The following is a 24,911-nucleotide window of genomic DNA, read 5'->3' as shown; positions in this document are numbered from 1 at the left end:
TTTAATGGCGCCTGTCTTTTTCACTTCTATCTTGTGCTGGATTTACTGTGGCATATGCTCAATTAAAAATTACTGGTAAGGTTTTGTTCCACAAGGACTGTTAGCTATTATTTAAGTCTGCATATTGTATGTATTACAATAGGACAGAGAGGATACTGGAAGGGCCTACTGTGATAAGTACAGTACAGTCTGTCGAAACAACTCTACCTGAATCCTTTTTTGGAAAGTATTCCCTTCAGCTGGTTCGCTTTTCTCCTTTTTTATTAATTAAATGTAAATGATTTAATTGAGGAAATAAGAGGAAGAACTAGTATGTGTGAAAAACTTAATTTTCATTTCTTTTAATTATAATAATATTCTTCAACACTAGGGCTATATTGAGACAATAACTCATCTAAAACAGCAGGAGCTTCTTTCTGGGTGTATTTGCACTCATTGTCACAGCAGCCAGTATAATTAGTAGATGATTATTCACACTATAAATGCTGTAACATAATTCTGGCTAGTTGGTGTGGTAAGCAATAAAAGACTGAACACTGACCTAGAGGCATTAGCTTTCTGAGGGATGGCTTTAGCTCTCTTAGGGATGTAAAGCTCTTCTCTACAAAGACTGTACGAATTAAGAAAAAGGCACAACCCCGCCACAGTTTTGGCTGAAACCACACATGACAGAGCAGCAGCACAGCCCTGGCTCCTACTGCAGCTGTGAGGGAGTCACAGCCCCATCTCTGGCCAAAGCCACCAAAAGCTGATGCCAAAGTTACAAAGCTCCCGAAAAAACACAGAATGTGACTTCCCCAAAATCCCTTACCAAATGTGGCTGAACTGTTATCAGATCAGGAATCATTGGGGATGTCTATGCTGCAGCTGGGAGTGAGCTTCCTAGACCTGGTAAAAAGACTTGAACTAGCTAGGCTGGAGTTAACATGCTACAACTTGCAGGAAACCCATCCAATCACCTGGGTGACTAGCCTGAGCCACCAGCTAAGCTACAACATCTCCCATGCTATTGTCAGCACATCAGTGTGACTGCAGCTAACACAAGTCTGTTTAGCCAGTCCCAGAGGACTGGTTTACAGCTGCAGTGCAGATAGTCCCATTGTGTCAACTAACCAGCAAACTAAGAACACAAAATGTGCCACACAGTCAACCAATGGTCCAGCTGACCCTCATTTCCTGTCTCAGACAGTGGCCAATACCAGAGCTTCAAGGCAAGCATAGAGAACAGAGCAATTTTGGAGCTTTTGATTAATTATTAAGTAGGCCCCACTTCCTTAAACATTCCACATGGGCAGCTTTGTTAAATTGCTATTTCTGTCCAAAACAGCTATCTTTCAAAAGCTAAACATCTCAAATACCAGATTGCAAGTATGAACTCTCCTGGCAGGGCTCTCAGCCACATAAACAGCCTCTCTTCTCCCTCCCGTCTCCAGCTCAGTTAGCAAGAATCTGCCTCCCAGCAGGCTGTGAACACCGCCCCCAGCAAATTCTGTAGCTCAGAGCTGTTTCTGGGCTCAGTGCCAGCAAGACTCCATCCCAGCTCCTACTGCCACAAGTTGCTCAGCCTCCATCCCTTATCTTTGTGAGGCAAGGTGCAGGATCACGCAGAAGGGAGAGGCAAGACAAGGCACACTCTCTCTGCACCACCCTTATTGAGACCTGTACTGCATTACCACACCTCTGCACCTGTGCTGATTCCTCTTAGCCAAGACATAACAGAGGATTACCACTAGAATATCTCAGGACTAGTCAGTCACCTAGGATTAAATATCTTCCTACTTTGGAATTTGTTTTCAAGCAAAATGAAATGGAAGATTTGTTACCTGCCAGCCTCATGGAGCACCCAGATCTTTCTGCCACAAAACACAGGAACAAGAATTTTCTTCAGTATTGACTTGAATTCATCATGATTTGAGAGCAAGGCTCATGGAGTAATTACACCAGGACATCCTGGCCCTAGAAAGTTCTATGGGTTGCTGAAGATGTTTTAAGGGCTTCTAAAATTCTCTGTGGGGTCTTTTGGGAAGAAACCACCCTTACGCAACAGACTACTGTGCCTTAAATGGAATGCCATGGCTGCATCAAACCAGGGAAGAGTCAGAAGGGACTGCCAGGAATTTGTCAGCTGCTTCCCACTCCTCCCTAATGACCTCAATGAAGAGGAATGGTCTGTTTTAGTTTTCAAGAGGAGGTTATCTGCCCTTGGCTTTAGGCTGCTCAGCCTCCCTGTGCTGGCCACTATATTCATCTATATTGCTTCAAATGTATCCAGGAAAACCTCCTGCTGGTCTGGCTGAGTATTATTATGATCTGAAACCAAAGGCCTCATGAGCAAGAGCTCATTTGATGCTTAGCCTTTTGGGTTCTCTTTTGCCTCTTGTAAGACAACTCCTCATCCTCAGAAGAGATCCATCTCTTTCTTAGCCAGCACCAGGGCGGGGGTCTCCAAGCTGAAAGGTACACAAAGTCAGAGAATTGAAGGACTGAAAGCACAAGAGCTGCTGTAATGCCAGAAGTGATAATGGTTAAGTCCCTATGCTTCAAGGCTGGAGGGTCTCCAGTATTTCCCATGATCAGAGCCCAAACGCCTCAACACTGAGGCAAAAAGGGATCCAGAAAAATATTTACCCCAAAGAGCATAAAAAACCATGAAGTCAGTATCCTAAAAGAAATCGTCTAGTAAGGCCTTGTCTACACTAACCCCTGCCATCAATCTAATCTATGTGATTTCAGCTGCGCAGCTGAAGTAGACATACTTACTACAGCATCTTATGTGCTGTAATGTCAGCAGGGGCTGTTGTCCCATTGATGCTAGCTACACTTCTCATTCTGGTGGAGTACCAGCATTGATGGGAGAGCACTTGGAAATAAATGTATCACATCTAAGTGATATACATCAACAGCCAAATGGGTCAATTGCTGCAGCATCGATCTCTAGTATAGTGGAAACAAGCCCTAAGTTAGCAGGTGTTCTAAGAACACTCAGAAAATGAAGGATATAATTGGAGGACCTGGACAAATCAGAATTCTGTGAAGAAAAATGTCTGAAAATAACCTTCAGAATAGGCTAAGCAGGAGGGAATAGTAACAGCACCAAAAGAGAGGGAGTTCTGATAGCAAACTATAAAATAAGTGAGAATGCAGTGCAAACAAGAAGGCAGTAAGAGAGCTAAAGTAAAATCAACAGGGACACAATTCCTCCAGCTCTATGCTAGGCAATTCTCAGTTCTGTCAGCCTGATATGAGGAAAGATCTAATGCTCTTTTCTAAATCCCAGAGTAACCACACACAAAAATATGTTTGAAGCCACAGAAATTAATTTAAAGATTTTACAAGAGTTAAATATGTACAGTCATCCAAACAATGACAAAAGGGGATTCGTCATCATCTGTTCAAATAGGAGAGAGACAGAGAGAATTCCTTAGGATTTTGCAATGAGATGGAACTAGGAGTATTGAAAAAAAATAGAAGATGAGCATCAGGTAGACTTTAAGAACTAACTGAATGTGGAATAACCTCACAAGGACAATGGAAGCCCCAATTGCTTGAGTCATTTAGAACCAGAGAATATACCAGGGGAAGCAAGGGAACGAACTATTGGATCTTCATTCTCCCTCTGAAGTTTTATGATCTAACATGTCTGCAGCTTTGCCAATGTCTTTCAGGGGCAGATTTTCAGAGGTATTTGGGTGCTTAAAGATGCAGATGAAGTGTGTTTTGCACATATCCCACTAGCACATTCCTAGATGCGTAAATACCTTTGAAATCTAGCCCTTGTTTCTTACCAAGATGTGGGGTGAGAAAAGTCACTTTAATCTCATATTTTACATGCCATGTTAAGGTTAGTATTAGCCCAACATAAGAATAAAGGATTCTCCATCATGTCATTACCTTGAGTCAAACATTACATTTTCATTACAATACTTAGTGATATGAAAAGGTTGTCCAGCTCTCCATTTACAATATGGAATTTCCAGAAGGAAGAATATGATACATCAATGGTCCTAAACCAGTTGGCTAGTCATAGCTCAGAACTTGTTAGCCCCAAAACAGCAAAAGTAACTCCCACATCCTGCTTCCAAGGCATCTCACTAACAACAATGGAACATGATGGTTTATAAGAAATATAATCAGTAGTTGTCAAAGCTTAATTCTATTGCCCCACAACAGGCTTCGCCCTGACATGGCAGGATAGCTTTTAGGATTGACTGGGTAGTTCTCTCCCCATGGCTCATTCAAACCTTGGAGTCTCAACTCCGACTGCCTGAGAGAGGAGCAGTTGTGGCTTTTATAATATGGACAGAAGTTGAATCAAACATTTTTATTGGGAGGGCAAACTATACAAATACTACCAAAGTGTAAAACAAGTGTAAGAACATCTGTAAGGAGGTAGCTCAATACATCAAGAATTTGCCCAGGATACAGCTTCATAATAAGAGATGTGCATCAACCCCTGTCCGCTGGGAACTGAACTTAGGTCGCCATACAGCCATTAGATGGTAACTCTGTTGCTACAGATGCAGGCTGTTTTCAAACCAGGGCCCTAAAGGTGAAATATAAAAACAATTTGTAAGAGCAATAATGTTACAAAATGAGGTTTAATTCAGAAATCTCAACTCCTGAAGTATGCCAGTATCTCAAGTCTAAACAAGTAATGACCTCTCCTATCATTAGCACAAACCTCTACAGCAATACATGTTCACTCTTACAACAAACAGAAACCAGCTAGATTGGGGTTTTCAGTTTTATTGTAGAAAAGCACATTTAAAGGGTGTTTTATGCAAAAATATTTATGCTAATTTGCAGGCAAGTGAAAAATTCTCAACAATTCACTGCAAATACATATTTTTACAAATAATTTATGGACACAGGCAACATTTAGCTATTGGGCTAAGTGCTTTCAGTAAATCACAGGAGGCATAGCCCTGTGTTACAAAGATACGCAAAGACACTTTCCCAACAGAAGCATCCAAGTATAACACCTCCCAGAGCATGGGGCTCCTTGACTGCAAAGCTGCAAATTGTGCCTGCCCCTTAGGTAAATCTCCCTCTGCCTTTGATCTCACCACTTGTGTACCTACTCAAAGGATAGGCACACTCTAGCTTGATAACAATTAAGTGTGGCCAATTACTGAAGTAAATCTTAGACTTCCTTTGACTATCAAATGGATGCAGAGGCTAATAACCTTAACTATAGCAAGGTAAGCTCAGCACAAGTTACAATGACAGTTTGCATTATACTGTAACAAAAGAGCTGTTAACTCTTAACCCTGTGCCACTGCACACATTCTTCATAAGGAGACACACAGAATGAGGCTGGGAAGAAGAGTTTAAGTTACTGGCAAATATATATGGCCTCCCTATCGTTTTAGGGAAAGGAAGTCCCTGATTTTACAGATGATGTATTGCTATTACTCTGTTAGGTAACCAACCTAAGCCTGCAAAAAGTCTCATTATTTGTGGCAGATTTTTTTGTTTTAAAACAGACAACACACCAAACTTGGCATGGATGAATACCCCAGACTATTCCATTAACTTCAATATCGTGCACAAGATCTGAGCCAGCCCAAATCATTTAACTTTGAGATATATCTTTTGCCCAGGCACAGAAGTTCTTTAGAGAAGGATTTTTACTCCCCATACAAGGACCAATGCACAAATACACATTCAAAACATTACTAAAATTCTGCTGGATTTGACAGTCACAGACTGTAATACATATCTATGTCCCTTACTATGTATATTTTCATAATGAATTTTGCCAGCTGCACCTACCACTCAAGAAAAATCACCCACAGAAGCCACGGGGTGTTTTGCCTAGATAGAAACTAATGACTGCAGAATTTTGCCCAGTGAGAATGGAGAAAATGCTAATTTTAATTAGGAATTGTCTTGGTTTTGTTGGTTTGATTTAGAAGTGTCTGTGTAATTGATGTAACCATTCACAGCCATCTGCAAAAACTAGAACATATAATAATAATTAACCAGTATTTTGATAGGGGATGCCATTTGTTATTTTGTAGCTGTCTTCTTCTGGTGTACTTTTTTCTCCTGTAACACTGTTTTGGTCTGAGTCATTATCTTGAACATAGCAATTTGTCTGCATGTATCCCAACAATCCCACAAATAAAGTCTTTTAGTGATTGACTTCACCGTCGGGCAGGTTTGGGCATTATATACACTTTGACCGATTTGCTGAATGGTATGGTTCCCTCAATGCCATATTCAGATGGTGGAACAGCCTCCATGCTGTCAATCCAGGTGGATTTTGAGAGTCTAGTGGATGCCTTGCTCCTATTGGAGTTGTATGCCAGTAATAACCTCACTTCAATCTGACACGGCTCTGAAAAGAAAAAAAACACAAAAAAACTAATACAATACTCAGTCACCACATTGACTGGACAACAAAATACCAAGCAGAAAGTGAATTTTCATGTGATTGATTTGGCATTGATATCAAACACAGAATACATCCAACCTCTGTGCTGGTGGTCTAGACATATTAGCATTTGCTATAGCACTTTGCAAATGAAAATCCAAGTAATGAACATTAATATCAAACTCTCAGATCTCATCAGGGATAACTGTATTTTATATGGCACAGAAGAGTGTAAACATAAATCAGCAGTAAATTTACTATGTAGGTTAAACAGATCCAGAAATTCTCAGCCATGACTTAAGACCAATGAAATACCAGGATCATTTTAACAAGACTGCTTGCATTTAAACTAGAACAGTACACTCGCGGGGTGAGAAATAATCATTTAGTCTCCCCCCAACCTCCCAAGATGCAGAATTTGTTGTGTCTAAACCTCCCAAGACAGCTCTATTCAGCTCTTTTTGAAAACATCTAATGAAGAAGCTTCAACCACCTCCATAGGGTGGTGTCCTACTGTTCTTAGGACATTTTTCTTAAGATTTAAATTGAATCTAAGCTGCAGTTTGAACCCACTGCCTCTTGTGCTGCCCTCTGTGATGAGAAAGAACAATTTTTCTTCATCTGTTTTAGAACGCCCTTTCAAGTATTTAAACACTACTATCATGTACTCCCTCAATCTCCTCTTTTCCAAACTACACATACTCAATCCCTTCAGCCACTGCTCACATGATTTGCATTCCATCCCTTCGATCATCTTTGTTACTATCATCTGGATCCTTTCCAGTTTCTCTACATTCTTTCTATATAGCAGTGACCAAAACTGGACAGAGTACTCTAGCTGAGGCCTAGCCAGCCCTGAGTACAGTGGTACTATCACTTCTCATGACTTGCATGCAACGCCTCTAACAATGCAACTTCAAATTACATTTGCTTTTTTTTTTTGGTAACAGCATCGCATTGACTATTTAAGTTGAGTTTCTGATCCACCAGGACTCCTAGATCCTTCTCAGCAGTTCGAATGCCAACCGAGTTTTCCCCCCATTCTGTATTTGTGCATTTAGTTTTTCTTCCTTCAGGCCACGTCTACACTTACCTGTGGATCAATGCTCCGGAGGTCGATCTTCTGGCATTCAATTTAGCGGGTCTAGTATAAACCTATAAATCGAATACTGAGGGCAGCTCCAGCCAGTATCTGTACTCCGCGCAGTTGCGAGGAGTAAGGGATGCTGACAGGAGTGTTTGCTCTCATCAGCCTCCTGACGTGGGAATTCCATCAAGCTCAGCTTAAGGTAAGCTGACTCCAGCTATGTATTCTATTTTGTATTTAATTTGTCTTCACTCAATTTCATTTCGTTGTTTACAGTCCAGTTCTCCAGTTTATCAAGAGCCTTTTAAATTTTAGTTCTATCCGCCACAGTGTTTACAAACCTCTGCAGGTTTTCTCATCTGCAAATTTGATCAGTATGCTCTTTCTAGTAAACCCATATTGGCTGCTTGTGATTATCCCTTCATACTCCCAAGTATCATAGAATCATAGAGCTAGAAGAGACCTCAGGAGGTCATCAAGTCCAGCCCCCTGACCAAGGCAGGACCAATCCCAAGTATCTGCAATTGAATGTTTTATACATTTTTCTACTGGTTTTCCAGATAACTGGTCTGTAGTTTCCTGGTTCCTTCTTTCCGTCCTTTTTAGGCACTACATTAGCCCTTCTCCAGTCTTCCAGGATCTCATTGCAGTCTGAGGTCTTGGGCCAGTGCTCTGTGGCCAGAAGGGTGGCCCCGGTTTAGTTTCTGGTGTCTCATTCTAAAGGCTATGAGGCCTGTGAAGGTGTTATGTCAAACAGCAGCTCCTTTGGTTAATTAACTAATAGTATCAGCCAGCCAGAGAAGTCCATGTGCCTGCAGGGTCAACATGGTACTAAGCAGATTCCTCAAGGGTGCAGAAGCTCAGCAGAAGGTGGCAATGGCAATTGCAGAATACACAGAAAACTTCCAAAAAGGTTCTCTTGTTTGTGAGAGATGCCCTCTATGAACCAAATCACTGAACTAGAACAAGATACATTCCTGTTTATAAAGATACAGCAACATTTAAGCATATGAATTCATACCAATTATTTCTTACCTGTCCAGGCAGTATGAGACAGGTAAATCTGAGTTATCAATCTGTGCCTTCCAGGACCAGGATTTCGAAAGTCAGCTGGTTTAGGATGGATCAACTGTGCCTGTCCATCTGGATATAATACCTGTGGGGGAAAAAAGATGAAACAATCATGTACTTGGAATTTACATATTATCAGGGTACTTTTTTGCTACCAGTAGAAAGACAAGAATTCAGACATTATTTTGTTTATAAGATTCCACATCCTCTAGTTTTACTGGTTATACACCAGCTATTCAGGACCATGGTCTAAAATTATTATTTTTTTTAAATCAAAAGTGGCTCTCTCCCCTGCACCAAACACTGGGTAATGAACACTTTGTAGGGCTGTATAATCTACTTAGGATCATTCCACATGCAACCTCTTGGCAACATTTCCCAAAAAAACTTCCTGCGGTTTAGTTATTTATCTCAAAGGAGAGCAATGGCCTTATATTGTTATATATCCTTGAGAAAAGCCTCCTCTGCTTCCATAATTTCATTCAGCCTACTTGAGATGTATAGATTTTTCTATTGCCATGGATTAGTTGTTTCTGCTAATATCCACAATGTAGGAAGTGCTTTTTTAATACAAAAGGTGACACCATCTGACGATTTTGCAATATACAAGAGGCATGACACTGCTCCAGTGTTGTTCCTGCTGTTATGTAAGATGAGATGGGCTCAAACCAAACACTTACAATTTTGGGGCAAGTGAAGATCTAGATCAGGGCTATTCAACTTTGGAAGCCCTGGGAGCCACAATGATACTCACAGCACATGCTGAGGGCCACAACTTAAGTGTGGTTGCATATATATGCAAATAGCTTCTTTCACACTTACAAGCATGAAGACAAAGTTTAAGGCAAGACTACTCAACACACAGGCCCCATTTAAGTAAATTCTGCTGATATTAATAAAATAATTTACCCAATTTCCACTGCACTTATAATGAGCAATAACAATCCAGGAATTTAACTACTAAAACGTATACCAACAGAAGACCATTATATTTACTACTTTTTTGTTTTGGTTCCCTCCTGCGGGCTGCACATTGAGCTCTGTGTAAACCCAAACCACGCCGCGGGCCGCATGTTGAGTAGCCCTGATCTAGACTATAGTTCAGGCCAGTCTCTAAATGGACTGTCCTGTTTAGCTACACACAAAAATTCCTCACGGCTAATAAAGTACACAATTATTTATAATTCAGAAATACTAATATTGCTGTGGTGAATAACAAGGGAAAATGCAAACTTCTCAAAGAGTTAACTTTCTTGTTTCTTTGTAGTGGAATGGCCGCCCCATTTTGGCATAGGAAGGGTTAATCAGGCTGGAGAGTGCTTGCACAGAACCCAGCCAATTGGCGATGAGCTTACTGAGAGACAATTGCAATAAAGCTTGCTGCAGGAGCCCAGATATAAAGGGCTGCTCAGCAGAGCAGAAGGGCAGTCTCTCATTGGCCTGCAACTGAGAAGGACCAGCTGCCTTAGAGAGCACCAATAGCAGAAAAGAGCTGGGCAAGGTCAGGGGACCCAGAAGGAGGCTCCAGCCTGATAACAGCCAGACTGAGCCCCTAATACAAAGGGCTGAGATGGTGCAAGGGCTACAGGGAAGTGGCCCCGGGAAGGCATGCAGAAGGACAGTGGAGGAAGGCAGTAGGTGGTTGCCACTTGAGGGTCTCTGTGTCAGGGTATAGCATTAAGGGGTGGGCCTGGGTTCCCCTCTCTTTGCCCCACTGACCAGCAAAGAACTTCAGTTTGCCCCAAGGGAGGGACCAGCTTTCATGCTGAAGTCTAGCCACTATGGAGTGGGGCCAAACTGACCAAAGGAAGAGCCCCAGTGGTGAGTCTGCACCCCACTACATTCCCTTTCAGAAGAATCACTCATTACCTGAACTTTCACTGTGCTCTGAGGGTCCTGCACATGCTCTAGAGTTGCATCAACATCCAGTGCCACCACAAGTCCTGACGTAAACCTTAGAGGGTTATCAGACTCTCCAGCCGGTTCAATAATCGTTGCGGTAGCTTTGTGAATCTGGAAGGAAAAGGGAGGAGGGTGTGGAGAAAACGTACAACGGAAAAAACATGATGCAAACTTGTAAAAATTCTTGACACTATCTAAATATTATTCAAGTGCCTTAATTTTTTTAAGGACAATGCTGGAGAGACTATACAATATCTGAAGGAAATAAACCTCATAAATAGCCAGTCGAATAGGCTATAAAAGCCTCTTGCTCTACCTTTACAGAATTAGCCCTGGAACCTGAGGCTGCTCTTCATTCCTCTATGGATTACTGACCTGTTCTGGGAGAGGAAGATGAAGGAAGGTGCTCTGCCGTAACGTTGTCTGCAGGATCTTCACCGCTTCTGAAGGCTTGGAGGTCACAAGTCTAGGCATTAAGTCCAGCAGCTTATCGACAAAACTGTCTTGCATATGGGGCAGTTCAGAAATAAAACATCTGTGCGTGTTAAAAATATATAGAAGAAAAATTCAAGTGCTTATTACTGTTAGTTGATAAGACTATGCTACATCGTCAAACCTCTTGTTCATCCAGCTTTATCTTATAACTTCTATCATGACAATAGAAACATTCTAAAAATATCAGAATAAATGGACAAGTTTCAAGCTCAGTTTCAGCATTAGAAAAAATTGTATACCGCTCAAGAGGCTGCCTGAACCTGGGCAGAGTTGCTTTAACCTGCCTGTGTGGATCTAATCTACATTAGGTCATATAATGACCTAATGTAACTAAATGAGGAATGGGCAACCATGAACAGTGGCTGGGCTGCATGAGTGGCCCTTCTTCACCTTAGTGGCTACAGCAGCCCACTGGGGTTCCACCTGTGGTCCCATAGCACCTCTATCTACCTCCTCTTCCCTATGCACCTCTCGCAAACTGGGGCACCAGAGCCCCGCACTTATCTGCTCCTCCCCTCCCCTCCCAGCACTTTCAGAGCTTCATTTCCCACTCCTCCTCCTCTCCAGAGCTGGGGTTGCCAATCACTGAACGAGATATTCATTTAAACCGTTACTGGGCAGATACTCTCTGATGTTTCATCCTATCAGCAAATGCTACGAACATCTGAAGGGAACTTTCAAATGGTCTTTTCTCGTAAACATTATATGAAATAACCCTAACTATATTAGACATGCATCTGACGAAGTGGGTCTTTGCCCACGAAAGCTTATGCTCCAATACTTCAGTTAGTCTATAAGGTGCCACAGGACTCCTCACCGCTTTTGCAGATTCAGACTAACACGGCTACCCCTCTGATATATTAAAGGTGAGCAGTTTGGTTTCTCGTCGTTTGGAGTGGGGTATAGGAAAGAACATCTAATTCAAATGAAAAAAAATCAAAAACAATTTTGGTAAAAAACTAAGGGTGAAGTGGGCCAACCATATGGGCCTAAATTTCCTCTAGCCTTCAAGTTGCTGGTACAGCTGCTAAAAAGGCAGTTTTTATAGACAGCAGACAGAGCACGTTTCTATGGGGCTCAGAAGTAGGCCTCATTAACTAAACTAATACTATATTAAGATTCCATGAAAAGAATGGTGGCAGAAAGGGAGAGACACATGAATAAGGTCCTAAATATGTATCCTCATGGAGTTAATGGATATCTCTGAATGTGTTAGGGATAGCTCATGATCCTATATTTTTGTTAAGTCTTTAAGATGCTACAGGATTACTCATTGGTTATATTCTGTTTTTGCTAAGACCTCAATTCTACACAAAATGATATAAGTAATTTCAATTGGTGCACGATCAGCCCCTATATGCATACATCTTATTAGTGGCAATAGGAGCTTAAAAAGAAAGCCAGATATCAACGATAAAACCCACTATGTAGACAGAGTGCAGAATTTTTCTACACTTTTTTTTTAGAATTATATTCATCTTAAAATTAGTTTGACACACCCTAATTAAGATTACTAATTACACAATATCTTTATTTTCAGGTTTCATAAGAATAGATTTTGTATCGCTTATTTTTTTTTTAAGAGTTTTTAAAAATAGAAATGGAAAGAACAATGGGACACTCACCTCTGAAAAGAATCCACTTCCTGTAAAAAATTTTCACACATTCCAAAAAGGGGTTCCACTCTGAAATGAAGATAAAAAGTTCCTTTTATTTTTCTCCCCCGCAAATTAAAAAAAATTGGCTATAGTGCTGTGACATAGTGGGGGGTAACTTGCTAACTCACTGGCCACTGTCTGTAGCACCACCGAGCAAGACAGGCGATGAGTCATTATGCAAAGAGGGTGTCTCAACCTGTCTGACCAGCTACCCCCTATGGAGAGGAATAAAGGAAGGTGAATGTTGCCCTGGCTGAGGGGCAGGGCTGGAGGAGAGTTAGTTTAGTTTCTGTCTGGGAGGATGAAGGAAGCAGCCTCAGCAACAGGCTGGGGGGTTTAGAAGCATCCTAGGGGGGGCTGAGGCATCCTAGGCCTGCCCTGTAACCTGATGACATCTGTGCTGTGCTGTATGCTGGAGAAGCAATAAACCACCTCTATTCTACTGGCTGGTGGAGTCTGTTCATGCCATTCCGGGGGTGCAGGAGGCGGGGGAACCCCAACACGTTGTCACAAGTGCTACCAGCATTATAAAAGTTTCTAGAGATTTTGGAACAACCCATGTTTGTGGAAAGTGCAAGACTTTTCAGATAGTGCAAGGCCACCACTATAGTTTCATAAAATAAATCTTTGCATTCAAATAGAGTCTTTACCATTTCACAGAAAGTATTAACGTCCCTTTGTACCATGGGAAACTGAAGCAAATAGATTATGAGACCTCCCAAGGCAACTCTGTTACAGGTAAAATAAAAGCTAAAAACTAGGTTAAGGAGACGTTCACACTAAAAATCCAAGTGACTGCTGCGGCAGCATAAGCAGCACAAGGTACTAGCTGCCCTAGCATCCTGGACAGGTATATAGTTAGGATGGCTAGTTCCCCCTGCCACTCATGCCACAATAGCTACGCTTCTATTTTCAATGCCCTAGCTTAATAAGAGCTACTGTAGTATGTCTCATACACCTTTCAATTGCACTACAGACACAATGTATGTCACTCATTCTGCAAACAAACACTTAAACTCATATAATACTTTACTCAGGGTAGGTCTACACTACCACCCTAGTTCGAACTAGGGTGGTAATGTAGGCAACCAGAGTTGCAAATGAAGCCCGGGATTTGAATTTCCCAGGCTTCATTTGCATCTCGCCGGGCGCCGCCATTTTTAAATGTCCGCTAGTGCGGACTCCGTGCCGTACGGCTACACGCGGCACGGATTAGGTAGTTCGGACTAGGCTTCCTATTCCGAACTACTGTTACTCCTCGTTCAATCAAATTGAACTAAAACTGCCACTCACCTAATCATGCTTAAGTGTTTGCAATATTGTGCCTAAAACATTCACAAAAGATAGATTTTTCTTTTGTGGCAGAAAAGACTTATTAAAAAATTTACTGGGGAATCTATTCATATAAATATGATGGGTGTTTTTAATATGCATCTGAAATTCTCCTTTTTAAAATAAACTCCATATTTTCAGATGTAAAATGACTAATGCTCTATCAAATTAGAAGGGATTAGGTATGTATGTATTTCATATCCTAGGGTCAGAGGAAAAACCCCCAAATGGTTTGTACACTTTTAGCAAGTTCATAACTTGACTTTATGCTGCGTAGCTCATCAGGTTCTTGGGAGATGTATTAAGAAACAAGCTTATTCTCAACCTACAGCCTTTTAATGACCTGTTTGCATGTGATTATATATTACACATATTAAGTTACCTCTGTCATTTGCAACCAAGCTTGAGAGAACTGGATTTTTGCAGTTAACCCATTCAAGAAGCTTTCCCTGCAGGTAATTCTTACCCTCTAGTAGTACGTGCAGTCACTATAAGTTGTAATGCTTTGGCTTGCAATCTCATATGGTGAATAGTAACCACTTGTCTATTTTCCACTCCACTGTACATAAACTCCATTTTGTAAGTTTCTTCCATAATCTGCAATATAAACACCACATGATTAACTCTGTCAGATTTTGTGCAGCTGCTGTGTGTGTGTGGTTGTCAGAGTTAGAGACTATTACTCAGGCGGAATAGCATCTCAGTCTTGTTGTAATTCCAGTTGAACTACTCCTGGAATAAAGTAGTACCCAACCTATGTAAAGGGGATTAGAATCTAGCCCTAAATAAATAAATAAAATGCATGAAACCTTGCAAAAACAAGGGTGTTCAGGGGAGGTGTGTACATGCTCTATATCTACCTCAGGTGGACAAGCAGGATAGAATGGATATAGTATACTTATAGGATATAGTATACTTAGATTTCCAGAAAGCTTTTGACAAGGTCCCACACCAAAGGCTCTCAAGTAAAGTAAGTTGTCATGGTATAAGAGGGATGTTGTCATGGTATAAGTCATGGTATCAGTCCTTTCATGGACTGATAACTGGTTAAAAGACAGGAAATAAAGGGTAGGAATAAATGGTAAGTTTTCCGAGTGGACAGAGGTAACTAGTGAGGTCCCCAAAGGTTTGTCCTGGGACCCATCTTATTCAATTTATTTATAAATGATCTAGAGGAAGAGATAAAGAGTGAGGCTGCAAAATTTGCAGATGATACCAAACTGCTCAAGATAGTTAAGACCAAAGCAGACTGAAGAGCTTCAAATGGATCTCACCAAACTAAGTGATTGGGCATCAAAATGGCAAATGAAATTTAATGATGATAAATGTAAAGTAATGCACATTGGAAAAAAATAATCTCAACTACACACACACACACACACACGAACTAATTTAGCTAAAACTACTCAAAAGAGAGATCTTTGGGTTATTGTGGATAGTTCTCTGAAAACATTCACTAAGTGTGCAGCAGTCAGGTAGCACTTTAAAGACTAACAAGATGGTTTAAGGTGAGAGCTTGCGTGGGGCCGACCCACTTCTTCAGATCTGAAGAAGTGGATCGGCCCCACGAAAGCTCTCACCTAATAAAGACTAACAAGATGGTTTTTTAAGTACTACCTGACTGCTTTTTTTTTTGTTTTCCTGAGATCAGACTAACACAGCTACCTCTCTGTTACTTTTCAGTGTGCAGCAGCAGTCAAAAGAGTAAATAGAATGTCAAGAGTCATTAAAAAAGGGATAGAGAATGAGAGAGAATATCTTATTGACTCTTTATAAAACCATGGTATGCCCACATCTTGAGTACTGCGTACAGCTGTGGTTGCCTCAGCTCAAAACAGATATATTGGCATTGGTAAACATTCAGAAAAGGGCAACAAAAATTATTAGGGGTTTGGAACAGGCCCCATATGAAGAGAGATTAAAAAAACTTGGACATTTCAGCTTAAAAAAAAGAGAGGACTAAGGGGGGGGGGGGGGGGAAGATATGATAGAGGTCTATAAAATCACAACTGGTATGGAAAAAGTGAATAAGGAAAAGTTATTTACTTATTCCCACAATAAAAGAAGTAGGAGTCACCAAATGAAATTAATAGGCAGCTTGGTTTAAAACAAACAAAAGGAAGTTTTTCTTCACTCAGCCTGTGGAACTACTTGCCAGAGGATGCGGTGAAGGCTAGAACTTTAACAGGATTCAAAAAAGAGCTGGATAGATTCATGGAGGTTAGGTCCATCAATGGCTATTAGCCAGGATGAGTAGGAATGGTGTCCCTAGCCTCTATTTCTCCGGAGGTGGGTGACAGGGGAGGGATCACGTGAGGGTTACCTGTTGTGATCCCTCCCTCTGGGGCATCTGGTATTGGCCACTGTTGGCAGACAGGATACTGGGCTAGATGGACCTTTGGTTTGACCCAGTATGGCTGTTCTTATGCTTCTATGTTCTCTCTTTCCCAATGCCATTTCTCCTTGCACCCAGTTTCAAGCTACCCATGCTGTAAGTTTTTTTGGTGCTCACTAATCCACTTCTGTGATAATTGTTCTGATATAGTAAGATAGCACGAGAGGTAAGCACAAAGCAGCAGTCTCAAAGACCCTGTTCAGATTTAAGATCTAAATGAGCATTTTCAGGTTTGTCGGGATTTTGATTTTTAAAAAGAGTCCAGTCCTCTCGCAATCAACTTTGCAGTCACGAATGCTTAACATTCAGTTTCAAATTTCAGCTACAAAACAAGTCATTCTGGATTCTCTAAATATATAGTTCACAGCTCAGGCAGTAAGTTATCCCATTTGCAACATTATATATAGTCTACTATAATGTAATGTGCACAAATAAATTAGAAAAATGCTTAGATTATTAAAGAAGATTGCTACTTTCTCTGCAAGTAGCACTTCATATTTAACTCAAGTACTGCAAAGTTACACTACAATCATGGAAATCGGGAGAGATTCCTGAAGACTGGAAAAGGGCAAATATAGTGCCCATCTATAAGGGAAATAAGAACAACCCAGGAAACTACAGACCAGTCAGTTTAACTTCTGTGCCAGGGAAGATAATGGAGCAGGTAATTAAGGAATTCATCTGCAAACTTCTGAAAGGAAATAAGGTGATAGGGAATGGCCAGCATGGATTTGTAAAGAACAAATCATGTCAAACCAATCTAACAACTTTTTCTGATAGGATAACAAGTCTTGTGGATAAGGGAGAAGTGGTGGATGTGGTATACTTAGACTTTATTAAGGCATTTGATACAGTCTCACATTACCTTCTTATCAATAAACTAGGCAAATACTACTTAGATGGGGCTACTATAAGGTGGGTGCATAACTGGCTGGATAACCGTTCTCAGAGAGTAGTTATTAACGGTTCACAGTCATACTGGAAGGACATAAGTAGGGTTCCACAGGAGTCTTTTTTGGGACCGGCTCTGTTCCATATCTTCATCAACGATTTAAATGATGGCATAGAGAATACACCTATTAAGTTTGCAGATGATACGAAACTGGGAGAGGTTGCAAGTGCTTTGGAGGATAGGGTTAAAATTCAAAATGATCTGGAGAAACTGGAGAAAAGGTCTGAGGTAAACAGGATGAAGATTAATAAGGACAAATGAAAAGTACTCCAGTTGGGAAGGCACCATCAGCTTCACACACAGAATGGGAAGTGACTGTCTAGGAAGGAATACTGTGGAAAGAGATTTAGGGGTCATAGTGGACCACAAGCTAAATAGGAGTCAACAGTGTGATGCTGTTGGAAAAAAAAGCAAACACGATTCTAGGCTGCATTAATAGGAGTGTTGTCAACAAGACATGAGAAGTCATTCTTTCGCTCTACTCTGTGCTGATTAGGCCTCAACTGTATCCAGTTCTGGGCACCACATTTCAAGAAAGATATGGAGAAATTGGAGAAGGTCCAGAGAAGAGCAACAAAAATAATTAAAGGTCTAGAGAACATTACCTATGAGGGAAGACTGAAAGAATTGGGTTTGCTTAGTTTAGAAAAGAGAAGACTTGAGGGGGGACATGATAGCAGTTTTCAAGTATCTAAAAGTGTGTAACAAGGAAGGGAGAAAAATGAAGGTTAATAAGGACGAATGTAAAGTACTCCACTTAGGAAAGAACAATCAGTTTCACACATACAAAATGGGAAGTGACTGTCTAGGAAGGAGTACTGCAGAAAAGGATCTAGGAGTCATAGTGGACCACAAGCTAAATATAAGTCAGTGTGACACTTGCAAAAAAAGCAAACACATTCTGGGATGCACTAACAGAGTGTTGCGAGCAAGACACGAGAAGTCATTCTCCTGCTCTACTCTGCACTGACTAGACCTCAGCTGGAGTATTGTGTCCAATTCTGGGCACCACATTTGAATAAAATGTGGCGAAATTGCACAAGGTCCAGAGAAGAGTAAAAAAATAATTAAATGTCTAGAAAACATGAGCTACGTTGAACTGAAGGAATTGGGCTTGTTTAGTTTGGAAAAGAGAAGACAGAGGGGACGTGATGGGGGGTTTCAGGTATCTAAAAGGGTGTCACAGGGAAGAAGGGGGAAAATTGTTCTTCTTGGCCTCTGAGGATAGGACAAGAAGCACTGGGCTTAAATTGCAGCAAGGGAGGTTTAGGTTGGACTTTAGGAAAAAGTTCCTAACTGTCAGGGTGGTTCAACCCTGGAATAAATTGCCTAGGGAGGTTGTGGAATCTCCAACAATGGAGATATTTAAGAACAGTTTAGACAGGCATCTATCAGGGATGATCTAGACAGTGCTTGGCCCTGCTGAGAGGGCAGGAGACTGGACTTAAAGATCTCTCAAGGTCCCTTCTAGTTCTAGTAGTCTATGATTCTATAAGAAAGTTTACCCTCTCCTTTCATTTTCTGGGAGTGAGCAGCATGTGCAGAACTGCCAGTAAAGTTATTTCAATCAGAAAAAGATTTACAAACATAACAGACTTTTATTTCTACCAGTCTTCAAGGAAGATGAAGACAAACTAGGAAAAATTCAGAGGAGAGCAACAAAAATGATTAAAAAAAAATCTTGGCGTGTTTAGTCTTGAAAAAAGACTAAAGGAGGACCTGATCACTTATTTGAAGATTAAGGACTGTTACAAAAAAGATGGTGATCAATTGTTCTCCATGTCTATGTAAAGTAGAAAAAGTAGTAATCAGTCTAATCTGCAGCAAGGCAAATTTAGACTAGATATCAGGAAAAATCTTTCCAACTGTAAGGATGGTTAAGCGCCAACATGCTTCCAAGAGAGGTTGTGGAATCCCTGTAGTTGGTGGGTTTTAAGAACACATCGGACAACCACCTCTCAGGAATGGTCTACACTTACTCGGTCATGCCTAAGGGAAAGGGACAGCTCCAAGGACATCTCAAGGTCCCTTCCAGGCCTACATATATATGATTCTAAAGTGACTTCAGCACAGCTGATCTTGTGAGCATCTGTCAGACTACAGTTAGTCTCACACTCAACTACAATGAAATCAACCTGGGCAGATGTTCTGAAAATGACATGCAGAGAGCTTTTAGTTTCCAAAAGGAATTTAAGTTATTGAAGGTGGAGTTCAACATAATCCTAGGGTTCAAAAAAGAATTAGATACATTTTAGGTCCATCAATGGCTATTACCCAGAATGGGTAGGAATGGTGTCCCTAGTCTCTGTAAGTCAGGAGCTGGAAATGGTTCACAGGAAAGGGATTACCTAATGATTATCTGTTCTGTTCACTTGGGTATCTGGCATTGGCCACTGTCGGCAAACAGGATACTGGGCTAGATGGACCTTTGGTCTGACCAGGTTTGGCTGTTCTTATGTTTGGTTGAAGCAGTTGACTCATAATTTAGATATCACCCAATTATCTGCTGTGTAATTTTCTCTTTAAAAAAACAAACAAACAAACAGCATCCAAACAATTCTGAATATCTTTGGTACATGTGGAGTTATATGCAAGTCAGCCTATTATTCATCCTATACAACACACAGATTCACATTGCTTCTGGAATCCAAGTTCACTAAAGTCTATTTTATTTAAATAGAGGTATACAGAATACTTAAACAAACCTGCGCTCAGGAAGACATGGCTTCTGCAATCTCACCTGTTTTGCAGCAGCTGATGCCAAAGCATTCTGTTTCAGGTAGAGAGGAGCTGCCACATTCCACAGTTTTTCCTGGAGGGCCTACAAAAGAAACCCATGGAATACTGATAAACGTCCAAACACAATAATTTAAAAGTAAAAGTGCTTTGCACTTCCTTGCAGGTCAAAAGGCAGCACTGACAATTTCTTCATTCATAGAAAATGTATTGGCCATATTTAAAAACATTAGCAAAAAAACCCCCCCAAAAAAACAAAAAAAAACCCAAAAAACAGAAAATGGAGGAATATGAGAACTCCATATAATTATGTAAATACACCTTATCCCCCACTATAGGAGTCACATGTAAAAGCTATACTCCAATATGAATATGAATTTATTAGCTTGTGGTTACACAGGAAGACCCAGGGAACCAAGTTGCAGAACATTTAGGGTGTCCACTACAGGCAGTCCCCGGGTTACGTACAAGATATGGACTGTAGGTTTGTTCTTAAGTTGAATCTGTATGTAAGTCGGAACTGGCATCCAGATTCAGCCGCTGCTGAAACTGACCAGCGGCTGACTACAGGAAGCCCGAGGCAGAGTTGCTCTGCCCCAGGCTTCCTGGAATCAGCCGCTGGTCAGTTTCAACAGGCTGAATCTGGACACCAGTTCCGACTTACATACAGATTCAACTTAAGAACCCCAGGAGTCCCCAAGTCAGCTGCTGCTGAAACTGATCAGTGGCTGATTCCAGGAAGCCCGGGGCAGAGCAACTCTGCCTCGGGCTTCCTGTAGTCAGCCGTTGGTCAGTTTCAGCAGCGGCTGAATCGGGGACGCCTGGGGCAGAGCAGCTGGGGTGCTGCCGGGTTGCTCCATTAGCACCACTCCTCGGCGCTACTGGACCAACCCAGCAGCACCCCAGCTGCTCTGCCCCAGGCGTCCTGATTCAGCCGCTGCTGAAACTGACCAGCAGCGGCTGAATCAGGATGCCTGGGGCAGAGCAGCTGGGGTGCTGCCGGGTTGGTCCAGTAGCGCCCAGAGCTGCTCTACCACAGGCATCCGGAGAAAAGCCTGGTCTGCTGGGGGTGGGAGGGCGCACTAGCTGTGTCCCCCCTCCCCCCAGCAGACCAGGGAGACGCGGGCGGCGGGACCAAGACGCGCCGCGGTCCCGCTGCCCGGGTCCTCCGCGGCTTTGCTCCCCGTCTCCCTGGTCTGCTGGGGGGGGGGGGGGGGGGGAGCCAACAGACTCACCTAGAAGCAGACCAGGGAGACGGGGAGCAAAGCCGCAGGGGACGCCGGCAGCGGGACAGCCGTGGCGCATCTGGGCTGTCCGCATCTGGGTTGTCCCGCTGCCTGCGTCCTCCGGGGCGAGAAAAGCTGCTCCGCGTCTCCCTGGTCTGCTGGGGGGGGCTACCCCCCCCAGCAGACCAGGGAGATGCGGAGCAGCTTTTCTCGCCCCGGAGGACGCAGGCAGCGGGACCGCAGCACATCTGGGCGTCCCGCCGCTCCCGTCCTCCGGGGCGAGAAAAGCCCTGTTCGTAACTGTGGATCCGACACAAAGTCGGATCCGCGTAACTCGGGGACTGCCTGTAGTTGGACTTGCTCTTAAAATCTTGGCCCACCAGCTTCAAACATGAGCAAACAGATTTAGTTCTGCTATACCTGGGACCTTCTGATCCCAGAGAGGCTGGGAAGGGACATGATTTGCTTCTAGGTGAGTCTGTTGGATCACACAAAATACTTAAGGGCAGTGTTAATTTCCTAATTAAAGGAGCTGAAGCAGCACTGAAGGGGGGGTCTCACTGTCCAACGTGTATAGGATTTTACATTTTATGGTCTTTCCAGATATTCTAAATTAGTCATGATTTCATGCAGATCACTGCCTTTTCCATGCTGCTTTGTGATGGACTGTCTCACCTAGGCATGAGTACTTCCCTCACCTACTCCCCTAGCACCATCTCGGCAGGGGGAGGCAGATGTGCAGTGGGGGGACTGGGCATGAGCCAGGACTCAGCTGTCCCAGCTTGCACCCGGTTCTCTGCTGAGCCTCTGGCCTTCTAAATGTAGTAAGAGCCGCCAAGCTCTTACATTTAAAAGGCAAAGCCACAGCAGAGTCCCACGCTGCGCCTCTCCCTTTTAAATGTAAAAAGAGTCGCCCAACTTTTAATAATTTAAAAAGGCAGAGCTGCAGCGGGGGTAGCTCCCAGGGGCAGGAACTAACCCTGCTGCAGCTCTGCAGTTTTCTTCTTTATCAACAAATCAAATTCCATCCACTATTCGATTAGCTGATTAAATGCAATTTAACATCCTTAGTTTAGCCTTGATTTTATCTAGCAGTAACACAAGGAACCTACAGCTTGCATATTATAAAACACTGGCTTTATCAAGCTAGCAAAAATGAAGGGACAAGAACCTTATTACCCTCCATTATAGGACCAAGTTACAAAATTCAAACAGCCCTTGATTGCCAGGCCTGTGCTCAGAGCACTACTGAACCCAAGATTTCACCATAAATCAGCAGCTTTTGTAAGTGGTTAGACTCACTAGCACATATGAAATATGGCAAATGCTAGATTTGCTCACCACAGACATGATTCTATGCTCTAGGAAAACACATGAAGCCTAACCTTGATGAGGAGTAGTTGACACCGAAGGTAAGCTGCAGAGAAGTCTGCTACCCCTGCCAGTTCTGACTGAAGTTCTCCAAGTCTCTGAAGGTCACTGGAACAAATAAGAAAAAATGCAAAATTCAGATGCATTAAAACACCACCACAAAGCTCTGTAAAGATGAGACAATAAAATGTCAATTTTAACATTCCAATCCTGCAGCAGTAGCAATGATGAAGTTACCTATTTATGTATTTTACCTCTGCCCACCTCTATAACCACACCAAAATGTGTAGAAGAGCAGCCTGCACTAGGAGACCTACCAGCTTCTTTCCTCTTCCCATATTCTGACATGAGCAGCAGTTAGTCTGTCATCCAGCATTATTCTGCATCTCTATGGGAACCACAGAGCACCGTGACTCCAGATTTAATGCAAACATTCCAGATATTCTAATGCAGCAAAGAACCAATTTGTATTAAACTGCTGGGAAATCTTTCTTCTGATGCCAACTATGACAAATCAAAAACCTTTTCAGACCACACTTGAAAGAGAATCCTCTGAACTGTCATTCATGCTTAAATTCGACACTTTACGCCTAAGTTTAAACAAAGATGCTAATTATCTTACCCATTACAAAGATGGCTTCTCCAATTATCACCTCTAATACCATTAGCTCACAGACATTTACCTCTCCCCCCCCATCCCCCCTCTGTTCTGAAATTTGATTTGTCCTTTTCATATGTGTTCATTTTTTTTTTAAAATTGTATCCTTTGGTATATATGGTTGTGACAATTTTCTTCCACTATTTGATCTGAGGAAGTGGGTCTGGCCCATGAAAGCTCATCACCTAATAAACCATCTTGTTAGTCATTTAAAGTGCTACATAGTCCTGTTTTTTGTTTCAATAAGGGAAGGCGCTCTGTCCCAGCTTGCACCGAATCCAGGAGCTACCCCCACTGTGGCTCGGCAGTTTAATGTAGTAGGAACCAGGCACACAGGCAGCCTGGCTCCTACTACATTTAAACTGCAGAGCCACAGCAGAGGTAGGTCCTGGACCCAGTGCGAGCCAGAAGGGTCTGGAAGTTACCCCCGCTGAGGATCTGCAGTTTAAATGTAGTAAGTGACGTCCAGTTATTACTACGTTTAATATGCAGAGCTGCAACGGAGGTAGCTCCCAGACCCGGTTCGAGCCAGGACTGAACTGGGCTTACCAACAGTTGGCATTTCAAGATGGGAATTATAACAACTCTTCTGACAGCAATTAAAAATAACGTTTAGCTCTTATTTTCATCACTAGATCTCAAAGCACTCGACAGTACTCAGCCTTACCGAATGGTGAATTCCAGCAGCTCTTGTGTGCTCTGGGGGTCAAGGTGCTGAAGGTTGTAAACTCTCTCAAGACACTGCTGCAGGAACTGTTGGGAAGGATCTTCATGAGGGGTAACACTGGGGGAAACAGGGGAGGATACCAGTTTTCTACCTGGCAACTGAGCAAAAAGGAACACACACAAATAAACAAGCTAAATCCAGATGACAAAATTAGTTTGGTCACAATTTTGTGTGTCAGCATTTAAACAAGAATTCTACAAATGGGAAACAACAATATATTTTTCTATTTCAGAATTTGCATCAAAGCCTTCAGTTTCACATCTTCATTACACATCTCTTTGCAGTTCTAGAGTTCCTCCTCTCCTCTCACGATATCAATACACTATATAATTAAACTAAAAAACACCTGAATGGCAGGCATTCCCATCTATAAAACCAGGATAGTTAACAACTGTCTTTGCCAAGATTGCACACAGTGAAATTCTTCCCCATGCAGAAGGCACACACTAAGCCGGTGTTTCCCAATTTTATTTGGCCACAGAACCCTTTAAAAAAGAAAAAAAAAGCCGCTGGTGGAAACTGGTCGACCCCCCCCCCCCCCAATCAAAAAAAAGGGGGGGGGGGAGTGTCAAGCAAAAAAAAAAAGAAGAAAAAAAAAAAAAGCCAGCCCACCCCTAAGAGCACGGCGGCTGGCGGCCCCAAGTGACCGCCCAGCTCACACGCCCCTAAGACCACTTCGGGGGGGGGGGGGGGGGGGGGAGAGGTGATGTGATCGTGTTCTCACGGAACCCTTACTTTCACTTCACAGAAACCCAGAGTTCCACGGAGCACTATTTTGGGAAACACTACACTAAGCTAATGGGGCACGGGGACACAGAGCATCAAGGGGCAAGCCTACTCATAAGTAGAAGGCTTAAGTGGAATTGAATCATGGGCCTTGTTGCAGGACCTCTGCTGCAGAGCTATGAAAAGAACTCAGGAG

The 24,911-nt window shown here is 42.4% G+C and overlaps 1 protein-coding gene across 4 annotated transcripts in view; it reads right to left on the bottom strand.

Annotated features, from left to right (window-relative positions):
* Positions 1–4,306: 4,306 nt before the first annotated feature.
* Positions 4,307–24,911, bottom strand: part of INTS4 (integrator complex subunit 4) — a 42,647-nt gene continuing 22,042 nt past the window's right edge. For 2 of the 4 annotated variants that reach the window (XM_006131918.4, XM_006131919.4), the window contains exons 15-24: positions 23,930–24,087; positions 22,619–22,712; positions 20,012–20,092; positions 14,391–14,521; positions 12,560–12,619; positions 10,815–10,974; positions 10,407–10,550; positions 8,502–8,622; positions 6,154–6,343; positions 4,307–4,543 (exon numbers count right to left, since the gene is read on the bottom strand). In XM_006131918.4, the coding sequence (XP_006131980.1) occupies positions 4,531–4,543; positions 6,154–6,343; positions 8,502–8,622; positions 10,407–10,550; positions 10,815–10,974; positions 12,560–12,619; positions 14,391–14,521; positions 20,012–20,092; positions 22,619–22,712; positions 23,930–24,087 (1,152 nt within the window). In that variant the 3' untranslated portion in view covers positions 4,307–4,530. Of the gene's footprint in view, positions 6,344–8,501; positions 8,623–10,406; positions 10,551–10,814; positions 10,975–12,559; positions 12,620–14,390; positions 14,522–20,011; positions 20,093–22,618; positions 22,713–23,929; positions 24,088–24,911 lie in introns of all 4 variants that reach the window. The other 2 variants (XM_014577971.3, XM_006131920.4) reach the window with 1 other exon arrangement.

This window comes from Pelodiscus sinensis, chromosome 1 (genome assembly GCF_049634645.1).
Source record: "Pelodiscus sinensis isolate JC-2024 chromosome 1, ASM4963464v1, whole genome shotgun sequence".
Classification (NCBI taxonomy): domain Eukaryota; kingdom Metazoa; phylum Chordata; order Testudines; family Trionychidae; genus Pelodiscus; species Pelodiscus sinensis.
The sequence above is the reverse complement of the archived record's forward strand: the minus strand, read 5'-3'. Positions and strand labels throughout refer to the sequence as shown.